The 13,833-nt window shown below is 48.1% G+C and overlaps 1 protein-coding gene across 1 annotated transcript in view; it reads right to left on the reverse strand.

Annotated features, from left to right (window-relative positions):
* The window catches only part of LOC138209917 (disabled homolog 2-interacting protein-like), a 164,014-nt gene that overhangs the window by 12,839 nt on the left and 137,342 nt on the right, over positions 1-13,833 (reverse strand). The window contains 17 exon segments of the mRNA XM_069168729.1: positions 1,976-2,023; positions 2,025-2,072; positions 2,074-2,097; positions 2,099-2,149; positions 2,151-2,381; positions 2,383-2,469; positions 2,471-2,617; positions 2,619-2,904; positions 5,714-5,901; positions 6,820-6,966; positions 6,968-7,022; positions 7,187-7,239; positions 7,241-7,264; positions 7,266-7,364; positions 7,366-7,426; positions 7,849-7,993; positions 9,993-10,137. Coding sequence (XP_069024830.1) covers positions 1,976-2,023; positions 2,025-2,072; positions 2,074-2,097; positions 2,099-2,149; positions 2,151-2,381; positions 2,383-2,469; positions 2,471-2,617; positions 2,619-2,904; positions 5,714-5,901; positions 6,820-6,966; positions 6,968-7,022; positions 7,187-7,239; positions 7,241-7,264; positions 7,266-7,364; positions 7,366-7,426; positions 7,849-7,993; positions 9,993-10,137 — 1,839 coding nt within the window.

The following is a 13,833-nucleotide window of genomic DNA, read 5'->3' on the forward strand; positions in this document are numbered from 1 at the left end:
AATTGACAAAACGGAGCAAAAGAAAGAAACTCGGTGCTATTTTAACCTGAAACTTTACGAACCGTTGAGATTTTGTTCCCGTCAATAGCGACTGATGCCCACTTAGAAACAAGCCAGTTTGTCGGGATTGTGAAATGAATGAATTAAGATATACAGTTAATCAACTATAATTTCCAATCAACATCCAGTTATTTCAATTAAAACAAAAACGTACCATTGTACTATACTAGGAAGGAAATAAACTTAAAGCCACTATGCAGGATTAAACAACTTCCAAGACGACACCGTTCCCCTTCACAGGTCTCGGCCTGTGCTGGTAAATGTGCTGAAAGAAACACGTAAGCCTTTTTTCCAATGCTTTTTTTTACTGGCTCAGCTCGACTCTACTCGCTTTTCGACACTGGGGCTTGTGGATAGTTCCTGCTGCCCCGCTATTATTATTATTTATTTTTTTAATGTCGATGCCGTTGAGGTTCTACGCGAGCTGAGCTGAGACTAAATCGTGACTTGAAAACAACGCAGCCCACTAACGGGTCAGGGAGAAGTCAGCGTCACTGCACGACCCGGGACATCCTGCTAAAAACCCGCCCCTTGTTCAAAAGCCAAGTTCCCATATCAGCTGTCCCATATCAGCTGTAATTGTTCAAATTCGCTGTACAAATTGATTAATGGCAACGGGCGACACCACGCTGTACTCATTTTTGAGGTGGGTTCTGGATGCTAATGAGAGAATTCGCGAGCGTGGTGCTGTGGCGCGGCGCGTTGTTGTGTGTGTGTGTGTGTGTGTGTGTGTGTGTGCGTGTGTGTTGCAGGAAATTAATGTGGCGTCATTACGATAGTGACAAGGGGTCACTGTGTGCAGTGGAAAACCAAATCCAGTGAAGTACCCCGTACAAAACGAGTAGAGATCGATACCAGCAGTGGAAGAAAAGGCTATCGGCTGCACGAGTGCGTTAAATAATCCATGCAGTCCGCGTGGAGATCTTCTACCGGATGAGTGTACAACTCGAGGGAAAGTCACAGGGGTTACAAAAAGGTATATTAAGCTCATCTTCTGGGGACCGTGAATTCCTGTGAAACATTTCGCGTCGATCCATCAGCTAGTCTGGACCACAACGGTGGAAAGACAGATGAATATAAACGTCCCTGAAGAGAGACACGACAGTCCATCGCACCTAAACCTCTTCACATAGTGGCTTTAAGATCCTGGACTTAAGCTTCGCTTATTACGAATTCAATTTGTTGCTGTCAGTGAGTCGGCCGGCTAAAGACAATCCTGTGGACTCTTCAGTAAAGTGGAGAGCAAGGCGCTATGTTTGACGTACAGATGTCCTCCCCTTCGGCCAGTCACCGACCAGCGCTTCTGAATACGGCTGAGCCTAACGTCCTGACCTGCCACAAATGAAAACGGACTCGCCAGCAAAGGCTTTGCTGACTTTAAATCGAATTGGCCACCGACATCCAAACTGTAGCGACGTGCCGGCCGAGCAAAAATTACGGTCAGTTTGTTTTCCACGAGGTCTGTTTCCTGTTGCCTCGTGAGCAGAAGTGAGTTTATATATCGTTAGTTAATGAGATCCTAATTGTTCCTGCGCCTTCCTCGTTCTCATCCTATTAAACTTGACCAGTAAAAACTGGTGTAAGTGATGAGCTGCCTGTATGCAAATTACCAATTATTACACACACACACGGAGACTGCAGTTCATTAGGGCATAATGTGCAGTGTCAGCGAGTACAACACCCACACAAGCTCCCCCCCCCCCCCCCCCCCCCCAAACACGCTATGACACAAATGGGCGTTTTTGTAGCAGCAACTTTTAATAATCACTGTAATTTTCACGTGATCGCAGCGGACTCAGGCAGCTCGAGCTGGCGGTCCTCGAATAATGCCCCAAATTAATGTCATCCTTAATTAGCCCCAAGTTAAAGATGCGTACGCGACGCCCCGCGGCCCGTCCCGGCGTGCGACCCGTACCTGCTTGTGCTGAGCTCTCTGCTTGGTCTCGGGACTGTCGCCTTTGGAGGGAAGAGGACTGCTGCCGTAACCGAGCCCCGCTGCCGGGCCAGTCGGCGCGACGACGTCATCATGCTGCCGGAAGGAGGGGCGTGCGTAGGGCCCGCTGGTGAGCAGGTTGGGGGGCGTGCGGCCCCCGGGTGACGCTCTGGGGCGGCGGCTGGTCTATCCGCCGCTGCGGGCCGGCGCTGTTCTGCCTGGGGACGGGCGGGCTGGTGCTGCGTCTCCCGTGAGGGACAGCTGCCGGCGGGTTGAACTCCCCCGAACGTCTGGTGTACTCGTCCCCGCTGCTGCCCCCCCCACCTCCTCCTCCGCCGCCGCCTCCTCCTCCTCCGCCTCCTCCGCCGTGGTTCAAGAAGGCGTGTTTCCCTCACCGCGGGTCCGTCCTCATTGTTGCTGTGGGAACTAACAGAGCTGTGGCACTCCGAGCCCGAGTCGGTCATCCCGCGAGGGGAACACGGGCAAACATGCCGCCATCTGGTACACACCCGGGTTCTGGAAGGACAGCGGGGCTAGCAGCTGGGCGGGTCGGCCCGGAGTGCTTTCCGTGCCGGGGGTGGTGGGGGTCTGGCCCGGCCTCCTCAGGGTGGGACCCCCCGGGGACGTTACTCTGTGGGACTCTGGCCGACCAGCCTCCCGCGGAAGCCGGGCCTTCACCCGGGCTGTCCGAGGAGCAGGGACCTGGGCCGCCCTCCAGGATGCGGGGGTCCTGCAGGTCCACCATGGACATAACTCTTGCTGCCATTGGCCATTGCCCAGGTTCAGGCTCGTTGGTCTCAGAGTAGCTTGAACTTCGTGCGGGGGAAGGCTGGATCCCTGAGCTCCTTGTCACAAAGAAAAGGTCCTTATTTTCTGGGGTGGGTGAGGGTAACCTGGTGAAGTCAACCAATCTGAAGAGACCAAAGAGTACAAATTAAAACCTATATAAAAAAAAAAAAAATCCATATTTGAAATAGTGCTGTGGCAGACTGGATAGCAAAAACAACTTCAGAATTTATAGTTTATATTGGTTAGCTCAATGCTAAAATGGAGTAAAAAAAAAAAAAAAATCAGAAAATTTCATTAGCATCAGCTAATATTAGCCATCAAAAAAAGTCACAAGAGCCCACGTACGGCTGAAGCGGAGTGTAATGAATTGAGCAACAGTGCATTTTTTTTTTTATTGCTTTCGAATTCATCTTTTCCCTTTTATTTTGCCAAATGTTACATAATATTGCTTTAAGTCTATTCATATCTGGAAATCTAATACAACCAAACACTCTGTTAATACATTTCTGAGGAAATGCGGCCTCCGCACTCAAAAACGTCCGTCACTTTCCAATTTGCTTCCTTCCCTTCCGCCTGCAGGCGGCGGCGACCTCGTCGCCAGAAGACGATTACGCCGACAGGTCCGACTTATCTTCCAATAATCTCTGTCACTCACGTCGCGCTCGTCCTCCTCCCGCTCTCTCTCGTCCCTTCTCCCTTGTTCAATTACCCGTCCCTCCTCTGCCTCCTTCCCCCGCTTCGTCCTGCTCGACGTCGTCGCCGTTCCTTAAGTCCCGGCGCTGTCTCGCTCGTCCTTCCCGCCGCTTTTCAAGCCCCCCTGCTCGCGGGAGAGAAGCCGTCGAAGGCGGGGAACGGCGACGCTCGTTTTGAATTTCGGGGCGTCGCGGCGCGCACGACGCGGTTATTGTGATGGAGTGGCGAGGGTGGGCGCTCAACGTCGGGTCATATGGGGGACACGGCATAATTAGCTCGATTGATTCTGCGGCCCGACGAGCGTGATGATACCAGCTGTCTGACTCGCTTCCTGTTCCCTCCCGTCGTCTCGTCTTCCTGCTCCGTGCGTATGTTTCCATCTGTGCGCCTGTATCCTGACGGCGGTGTTACTTTCTCTGGCCACCGTTCGTATATTTCTAATATATATATATATATATATATATGTATATATATATATATATATATATATATATATATATAATAACTAATGTGCTTCCAAGTGTCACCTTGCCATCGTTCTGCCAGACAGCGAGAGGACGGGAGATAAGCAAGATAAAGTGCTGTCTTAGTGTGTACTCCCCCCCCCAAAAAACAAAAAAACAAAAACAAGCAGGGGTGACACTCCGGCGGTGTCACGGGCCTCACCTGACAAACATCAACGCTCAGCGAAAATCGGCAGCGTGAGAAACGCAATTGAGCTGACGGCGGGAAAAAAAAAACCCAAACAAGAGATTCATACTTCAGCACCGATGCACAAAACCACAAGTCACACACAAAAATCAAGCGCGTGAAAGATCGCGCGCACCATGCGGCGTTTTGGGTAAAAAAGTCTCGTTTCCCGGCGGCGGGTCCGCCGGCAACCTTTCTCGAAATCAATTCCAGACCTCGAACCTGTAATCAGTTACGCTCCCCCGGGCCGGCTGCTGGCGCTGGCATTAACGGGGCGAAAGCTCGGACCACCGGGGTCCTGTACGTATGAATTATGAAAAGCTGTGAATAAACACGAGGCGCAGAGATTTCAGGGCAACCAAACCCCTCTGGGGGGGGGGGGGGGGGAAGGGGAGCTGCTTCAAAAGATTTCAAGTTTCTAGGATTTGAAAAGCAGCGAGACGGAAAAAAAAAACTTCTACATCTCATATTCTTGTTTGTCTGTTTACTGATAAAAAAAATAATAAAAAAAGTCTGTTGGAGATCTTTTTTTTTGTTTGTTTTTCCTCTGCTTTTATATTTATTGGAATTTCAACCACTAGGGGGCAGCAGAAACAAGTGATCGTGGAACCGAGCTAACGCGGTGAACCCGTTGGCCGACAGTTGCTTGTTTACAAATCCAGCCGTTAAGAGAGCAACATCATTATTTTGTTTGTGTCGAGTCGCGTTTCCAATGTATTTATTTTAAGGTCTGTTTTTGGTCTCTACCGGCTACTTTGGGAAACGTGTGTCTCTTTAGCTGCCGCCGGGGTGGGGGGGGGGGGGGCGAAGAACCGGACTGTAAATCTATTAATCGCCGTGTATTTATTGTTGCCACACACTATAACTGGCACTGCTGATATCCATGTCAGCAACTGCAGCATAAATACACATCAGCTGCCAGTTCACACCGTCGGAAGCCTTTTCTGCGCTGCTCACTTCAACGTGTCCGCATGCAAACAAAAAAACTTTGCACTTCTTTTTAGACGCCCTAAAAATGCGACTGAATTTCGGGGCCTCGATTCAAAACTAATATACAAAAAAAAAAAAAAAAAAAGAGTGTCTCGCGTATAAGTCAGAAGTGCCGCTGTGGAGGAAATAACATTTCCCATGAACCACTTTCACGCTGTAGATACCGGCAGATGTTGTCAAATAAAGAAATGGACTTTTCCTTTTTATCGACGCGACAGCCTCACAAAGGCTAAATAGCCACATCACAAGGCTGCCATCTCAAAAATCAAAGAATATATTTATTAATCAAAAGGAGAATTGCTCAAAATCGGCAAGGGGGCGGGGCTTAGAAACCTGCTGTTTTGTTGGACCTCGCGGCCAATTTTAAAATGAAAATTAGTCCGCCCTCGGCAATCAACGACGTCAGCGTCGTGCTGTGTTAGACGTGGTGCGGCTTTATTGCTACAACACATAAACGATCTGCAACTGATTTTCACCACAGTTTGCGGAGCGCTGCTGTAAACTAATACGTCCTGTTTTTTTTCCCGAGTGCCACACGAGGCCTTTGATACTCCTTACCCTGAAAGGTCGTTGTCTATGACCATCTTCTGCAGACCGGTGGAAATGCTGCAGCTGGCCTCGGCGGGGGGCGAGCCCATCAGCTCCGAGGACTGTCCCGGTGTCATCTGGACGCAGGACGGGTTGGACAGAGCCGTGTTCACCTCCCGCAGGATCCTGGGGAGGGGACCCAGCTTGGAGGCTGCGCTCTGTGATAGATAGAGACACAATTAAGTTTAAGCCAAATGAAATTATTACTCCGGACCCACTTCAGCCGAGGCTTTAATTAGATTTCATTTAAGTGTTGTTCGGTTGAATTTCATATTTGCATAATTTTTAGACCTAGTTATTTTCCCCGGCGCCGTGCAATCAACTCTTTTATTCAGACATCATGCTGAATAATGGAATAGGCTGGCCAGTCTGATGGACTGGAATATCAACCAGACTTGATTTCTGAATTATTAAAAGACAAGGTTTCAGAAAGAAAGCTGGATGAGCTACAAAAAAAAAATAAAAAAAATAATCTGCCAGCACCAGCTTTCCATCTGCTACGAGCGCTAATGTACGCGTCCTTGTGAATCCATTAATATGGCTCACCCAGCCTCCGAGTCTTCCCACTGTTCTCCCCTTGTGCAGTTTGTGTAATGCAATGATAAATTATTGATTTATGTGTGATAAACATACTGATGTGGCCGAAGCGCAATTCAAACCCCCGAAGCTCGTGGTAATGCACTGAAAACCTTGAGATCTCCTTTGACCAGCCGGATCCCATCCTTATTGGTAAAAAAAATACGACAATATTTAAATATGAGTCTTTACAGATTTGCGAAGAAGAATTTTTCAGCGCGTGTAAAAAGGTAGTTGTGAAATTTTTGATTTTGTGGAACAATAAACCCCGGAAAGAAATATGTTGGATGGAAACGACCGCGTTCGTTATCTGAGCATTTGACCCGAAATCCACCCGTTCAACCAAACTCGTGCGGCTCCGGCAGCCATTTTAACGTGCATTTATTGGGCAGGTGCTTTTTATCCGAAGCCGCGGTTAAAACAAAACAGTGAAACCAGTTCAAGCTGAGCGACGGAAAAAGTCCCGGTGACGGCTGACGGAGGCGCGTATTCTTCAGTACCTGGTCCATCTGGGAGACCACCTCGGAAAGAAGGGAGTGCAGGGTCGAGAGCTCCCTGCCGAGGTCGATGTAGCCCTCGAAGCCCGCCGTGTTGGAGATTGTCTCCGGGTTGGAGATTTCCAGCAGGAAGCGCTGCATGTTGGTCCACCTCGTGCTCCAGGAACTGGTTCATGAAGGACATGTACTCTTCCTTGTTACCAAATCTGATGGCGAAACAGGAACAGGAGAGGGTGGGGTGGTGGTGGTGGTGGTGGTGGTGGTGGTGGGGGGGGAATAAAAGAGCAGCGCAGAATTAAGCTCATGCAAGTCGTAGGAGAAGGTGTCGTCCACCTCGATTCGAACTACCAAACCGCAATCGGAAACTCACTTGGTGAAGTTGGCCAGGTTTTGCGTGACCTTGGCGATGAGCGTGAGCGTCCGTAGCCGTGCGGTCGTCGGGGTACTCCCTGCATCAGATTGAAAAGCGAGGGCGACATGATGGCCGGACACAGGAACCGCAGGAACAAGGACGCGCTGATCAGACGCTCGCTGATGTCCGGTCGACCCCCGGTTGCTGCACTCTTGCCGCCACGACGCGAAAACCTCCTTCAGTTCTCGCGGAAAGACGCTGTCGAGGAAGCACAGACGGGAGAGAAGAGTTTTTAGCGAAGGGACTGCTTCGTCGGCTCTTTTCTTAAAGCCTTCTTGAGATTTCAAGCTGCTTAAAAAGCCCATATATCAAAGTTTTGAACAACAGATGTCCTTTATATTTGACAGCTGCTGCTAAATCACACGCAACCTAATTAAAAGCCTCCTGGATTTCAGCCTTAATTGCGTTTAAGATCCTTAAGAAGAAATCTGTGCTGTTCGGGACAATATATATGAATCGAGGGATTTTGATGCAATAAATCGTTCACGGGCCATGAAATATGTGCAAAGACCTTCCCGGCCTTAAAGAGTTCACGAACCCACACTTAGTGTGTGCGGTTTTCTGAACAAAATGAAAAAAAAGAAGAAAAAAAACCATCAGCTGAAAACTTCCGTATTCACCAGTATGAGTTGATGATTTTGCAGAAGGCGAGCTCACAGCACATCTTCAGGTTACTCTGGTGTTCCGGCAGGTCACCTGACGAACACTTGGACGGATCGACCTCACAGTTCTCGTCTGACTCGTACAGAGCCTTGATGAACTCGCCTGGAAAAAAAAAGAAGAAAAACAGGCACCCATACAGAACAGTAAGTTTTCTTGTTCATCTGCGAGGCAAATACCACTAAAAGTGGTTTCAAAGTCCCGCTGGGCTAAAAATCGTAAACTGAAAAAGAAGAGACCTTTCATGACGGGTCACTCTAGTTTGATCTCGGACAACAAACGCACCAAAATAAAAATAAACACCGGGAAAAAAATAGATGATAAAATGATAACAAAGCTCTTGTTTGATCGTTTGACTGAAAGACGAACCATTTTCTGCTTTGACCTGAATGAGTCTGAAGGGTCTTTAGTTTGGCAGCGAGTCTGAGATTGTTATTCCGCTCCAATCAGCATTACCGAGCCGGGGACAGGAGTGTCTTCTGTCTCCGGTGGTGTGAAGGGAAACCAGGCTGCCCCCCCCCCCCCAATCACAGGTCCAGCGGAGTCGAACAAATAGAAGCGATACAAGCGATGCATAATGTACCGGCCCCTTCAATTTCTCTCCGAACCGACCCTATTGAAATCCACGGCAGGAAACGGCCGGCGCTTTGGAGTCGGCGAGGACGGCCGGAGACGGCGAGAGAGGGAGGCATCGACGTGGAGCATTCACGCCGGCGGCGTACAAAGAAAGAAAGCGACGGCCGCCAGAAAGGATGTGTGCCGTTTGTAGATTAAACTACCGCTGTGTACATTTCTGAATTAGGGAGGGAGGAAAAAAACACAAAAAAAAACCGGCACACAACGCATACAAAGTGCTTATTGTTCGAACTGCCGACGGACGAACAGACTCGGTCTAACCTTGGGCTGACATTGTCGCGTAATGCTGTACGTCGTTCTGCACAGAGCTGATCCACTTTGGAATATTTCACGACTCCCCGTCACGCCCGCGCGGAGAGAACGGTTTTGCGTTCGCACCGTACGCCGTCTTCTTGTCTGTCTTTCGCGTCGGCGTCTACAGTTAAACGACTCCTGAGCGTCGCTGTTCACGCGCGAGACAATAACGTTTTCCTTCATCTCAGCTTCACTCTGTTCCAACTAAAGCTGAAGTTGAAACTGTGGACGAGGCAAAGTGAGACTCTAAACAGGTGGCGTTCACGGTTCGGTCTGCAACTCAGAAATCCACAAATGATCATCTTGTCAATTTTTTTTTTTTTTTTAAAGAATGAAAATGTCGAAACTGTATGATTCATTTCGACCGTAGCAGTTGAGGGCGGCGTGTTGCTGCAGCGGTTCGCGCCGTCGCCTCACAGCAAGAAGGTTGTGGGTTCGAGCCTCGGCTGCGAGCGTGGAGTTTGCTGGTTCTGTCCCGGTGCTCCGGGCTTCCTCCCACCATCCCCCCCCCCCAAAAAAAAACATGCTTGTTATGTTAATCGGTGATTGTAAACGCACGCGTGTCTGTTTGTGTCCGTCTCCGTGTGTCGGCCCCGTGATTGACGGGCGACCTCGTCCGGGGGTGAACGCCGCCTTCGCTCAAAGTCGGCCGGGTGCAGGTGATGTTTGTGTCAGTCGAGATACCCATCGACTCATTCTGTCAATGAGAAAAGGACGCTGAACCGTTCGCCCGATTATGGAATCAAATTTGAGAAAATATGTACAATAAGTGCCACGTGATCATACTTTATCGGATTTCGGACCTTTGGGAACGGGGGGGGGGGGGGGGGTGCTTTTAATCTCTCCTGCCGTTCGGTGTTTACTTAATTGCACTCTACCCACTACGTTTAATTACCTGACACCGCGGTTAACGAGAAAAAACAAAACAAAAAAATTCCAAGCGTGAGTGAATAAATGACTTCAGAGGTGAATGTGAAGGAGATTGGAATAAACGGGAATCAGATGAAAGGTTTCCATTCAGGAGATAAACATGTACAAACAGATAAAAAAAAAAAGCCAAAGTACATGAGAAGACTTCAAGTACGGACACGTAGCGGCTCTTTTTTTTTTGTTAAAAACTGCTTCTTTTTTTTTCTCTCTCTCTCATTACAGCCTCTTCCTCGGCTCCGCTCACCGAGGGCGTCCTGCAGGTACTTCTGTCCCACCAGTTTGAGGTATTCCTCGATGGCCTTCGTGGCCAGCGTGTTCTCTCTGAAGATCAGGTGCTCGTTCTCCCCGCAGCGGTCCACCTCCGACATCATCAAATCCGTGAGGAAGTCCTGCAGCGGAAAAAAACCAACAACAACAAAAAAAACCAAGGTGAGACGAGCACGGGGTTAATAACCGGCAGTCGCGAAAATCCCGCGCCGATCGCACGCACCGGAGGAATTAGTCGATAACAAAAATGCCTGTTCAATTACACAAGGTGTCGAGGTGAGACTTTTGCAATTAGGATGTGAAACAGATGAAGATATAAATAGGAATGAATATAAATGATTCAAATAATAAAAAATGAAAGAACATCCTCAAAAGAGAGTTAAAAGGTGGTGGGTAAAACAAACGGATAATAAATGAGCAGGTTATAATACAAAAACAGGTCTGGGCTTTGACATTTCATCTCCGTCCCCTCCTTTTGTCGAGCCTTCTGATATTTTACATGACTAAAATCATTTCAAACGCCGCTTTATTTCTTCGGCGGAGCCCTTCGTGCCGGCTCGTTTCAACCGCAACGTTACAGCAACGAACGCCGTCGGCCGTCGGCTTCTTTGCGGTGTGACGAAGTCGAAGCGGCAATTGCATAACAAATCAGAGGAATCTTAACCGCGCACAACCGGCCTCCGTCCAACCAACAAAAACACACGGGGGGGGGGGGGGGGATCCCCGCCTGGACGAAACGGACGGGTAAACACAAGCCGACGCAACGTCAGCGTTTCCTCGGCCGTCTCTCCTGACGCCCGATGCACGCAAAGTCTAATATTTGCTTTCCATTCTGTTTTTTTTTTTTTTTTTCCTCTCTTAACTCCCGACGGAACGATGTGATTTCGGCAGATAAACGCTCCTCTGTGTTTACCAGGTAGTCGCTGACTTTGTTCTTTCGGGGCAGGTCTCTAAGAGCCAAAAAGACCGAAAATCCGATCAGCCGGGAGTTGTTAAAATGCTCCGCAAGAGCCGAAAGCGGGGCGGGGGGGGGGGGGGGGGGGGGGGGGACTAAATTCTCTGTGGGTTCGTCACGAGCAGCGACTCCTTTCAAGTACATCTGGTTATTTCATCCACTGTTAAGAAAAAAAACAAACAAACAAACAAACAACTGACTAAAACGGCTTTAATAGCGACATTAATCACAAAATGGTATTTTCTTTTTCGCTATCTAATTTCAGCGGCTGTCTGACACTCATTAAGCCGCGTGAAGCAGTTGGACATAATTAGCTCGAGTATCGTTAAACACCTCCGTCGGCTGCACCTGCGCTCAGTGCGAGACAGGAGACGGGAGCGTCTCTCGCTTAACTAAACCTCCAGTGTGACAGCTTTTAAAAAAAAAACAAAAAAAAAAAACAAAACAACAACACGATTTCAAGACCAGCGAACGAAGCGCAATTCTGCAATGATAAAACGGAGGCAAACAAAGTAGCACTTTTTTATTTTTTTTTATATCCGATTTAGAAATATCCCTCAGTGCGAGGAGAAAAATATATCCCTGAATAGACGCCTGAATGGCAAATATATATATATATTTTTTTTCTCAACTTTCATTCGGATGCTTAAAAGTGTGATTTGGACGCCCGCTGTCATAGAAATGGAGCGAATATAAACCGACGTGGTCAGAGGCTCGGCGCGTCTCGGTCGTCAGGAGCAACGAGCTGCACCCGTGACGTTTCCCTCGCCTGGCTGTAATCAGCCCGGCGGCAGGTTATATGAAGAGGCTGGTCGGGGAGCTCAGGTTGTGTGCGTGTCTCCAGAGAGTCGACACCTCCGGTCGGCCCGCTGGGTTTGCGGTGTGTGTTTGGTTTTGGGAGGGGAATTGTGCGAGTGAAGTGTGAAAGTTTTTTTTTTGTTTTGGTTTGCTGTTGTTTTGTTTCCCTTTAGTGCAACCATTATAGAAGGTTTCCTCCTCCAACCAGACTCAAGTTTATATTTCTGTTTCCCTTTCCCCAACTTTTTGTTTTGGTTTGTTTTGGGTCAAATCCCCGTGTTTTCCATCATATTGATTAGTTAGTGGGCTGCTGTGGGAGTACGACTGATTTCCAGTGCTCAAAAGGGCCCTACTTTATCTCTCCCGCTTTGTGTTTCCCAACTAATGACCCCTGTTTACCAGGTTTATTATTATTATTATTTATTATTATTATTATTATTAAAAAATAACCTTCCATGGCCTCTGTCATTTCCGTAAACGTCAGCAAACGGGTCATGTATAAAATTTGGACTTCCGACATCGTGAACACCACGAGGGGGGCCGTTCGTATGGACTCTTCTCGCGTAACGTGGCAAAAACGACCGCATTTGAATGCAACATAAGTCTCCATGAAAGATTAGCCCTTTTTTAAAAAAATAAAAAAGTCATATTAAAATGTCCTCTTTAGCTGCCTGTGAATACAATTTAGATGGAATGATCACCACGAGGACGGGTAATCATCAGGTGGCGAAAAATGTGTGTGTGTGTGTGTGTGTGTGTGTGTGTGTGTGTGTGTGTGTGTGTGTGTGTGTGTGTGTGTGTGACAGGCATTGAAGCTCCCAGAATTTTCAAGTCTTGAAGGAAAGAGATGGAAACGGAGCCATCTGGGGATGAATCATCCCTTGTTTAGATCCCTTCAAACAAATTTCTGGGTGTACACTCATGCGAGTCCCCCGGCAGCTTGTTAAAACCAGCGAGGGAGAAGCGGGGCGAGCGGCAGATGTATGGAGAGAAATGGAGAAGGAGAGGAAGAAAAGACGGGAGTGGTGGTCTTTTTAAAATGGAACAGAGGAAGAGGAGGAGGAGGAGGAGGAGGTGGAAAGAAAAGTCTCAGACGGTTTCTATAGCTGCTGCAGAAGCCTGTTATCCGTCTAATCAAAGATACACAGCAGGGAGCCAATCATCCGCTGATGTGCAGTGAAAGGAGCCTTTTTGGTTAAACGCGTTTGCACACGCGCGTATAAATACACACAAACTTGTACGGAGGAGGAAATCAAAACTTGCGTTTTAACAAATGCGCATATCAATGAACTTAAGTTAAATCCGCACGCTGGCGTTTATATATGCGTGTCTCCTGAGCTGATTTGCTTTTTGGCTTCTTCCGAAAATAATGCAGCGACGAGGCCCGTCACAGTTACATAAACACCTGATGGCAATCATTTTAAATACTCGTCAGATTTGTTTCTATTCGTCTGTATAAAAACCGTGGATGAAACTCTTATTTCCACCCAGTGTTTTGTTTGGTTTTTCACCGTGTTTGAGGTTTAACTGGTGCCGCGGATCGTCATCCGTCCGCTGCCGCGCTGCGAAGGAACACGAGTGGAGAAGTGCCGCTAGCTGTTCATATTAAGGCGCTTGACCATTTCTATTACTTGTGGACACGTGTTCAAAATTAGTATTCTTGGGACTCACTACTTCAGTCATCACTGCTGCAGCCAGTTGGTTTTAAAAGTCACCAAAGTCTAATGGAGGTCACCTGCGTGATCCAGGTCCAGCTCATGGTAGCGGAACACTAATGTCCTGTAGTGACGGAGTCAAAGTGCAGACCTCAAACTAAAATGAGAAAAATGTGGCTGCACTCGGGGGGGGGGGAAGTCCATTAACTCAACATCCCCACGCAACCTTGGAGATTTGAGCACTTCTGAAAAGAACTGGGAAAATTTCACCGTCCAGATGTGCAAAACATGTGGTTACATTGTAACCTTGGTTCTCTGATTGAAGAGACTATCTATGGGGAAATGGTCTCTTTGACGTTTACCCTGTCTTTTTCTGATATACATTTTTTTTTTTTTTTTTTTTAAAAAGC

This window comes from Embiotoca jacksoni, unplaced genomic scaffold (assembly GCF_022577435.1).
Source record: "Embiotoca jacksoni isolate LCO1_2020_lvr unplaced genomic scaffold, fEmbJac1.0.p SCAF_10, whole genome shotgun sequence".
Lineage (NCBI taxonomy): Eukaryota > Metazoa > Chordata > Actinopteri > Embiotocidae > Embiotoca > Embiotoca jacksoni.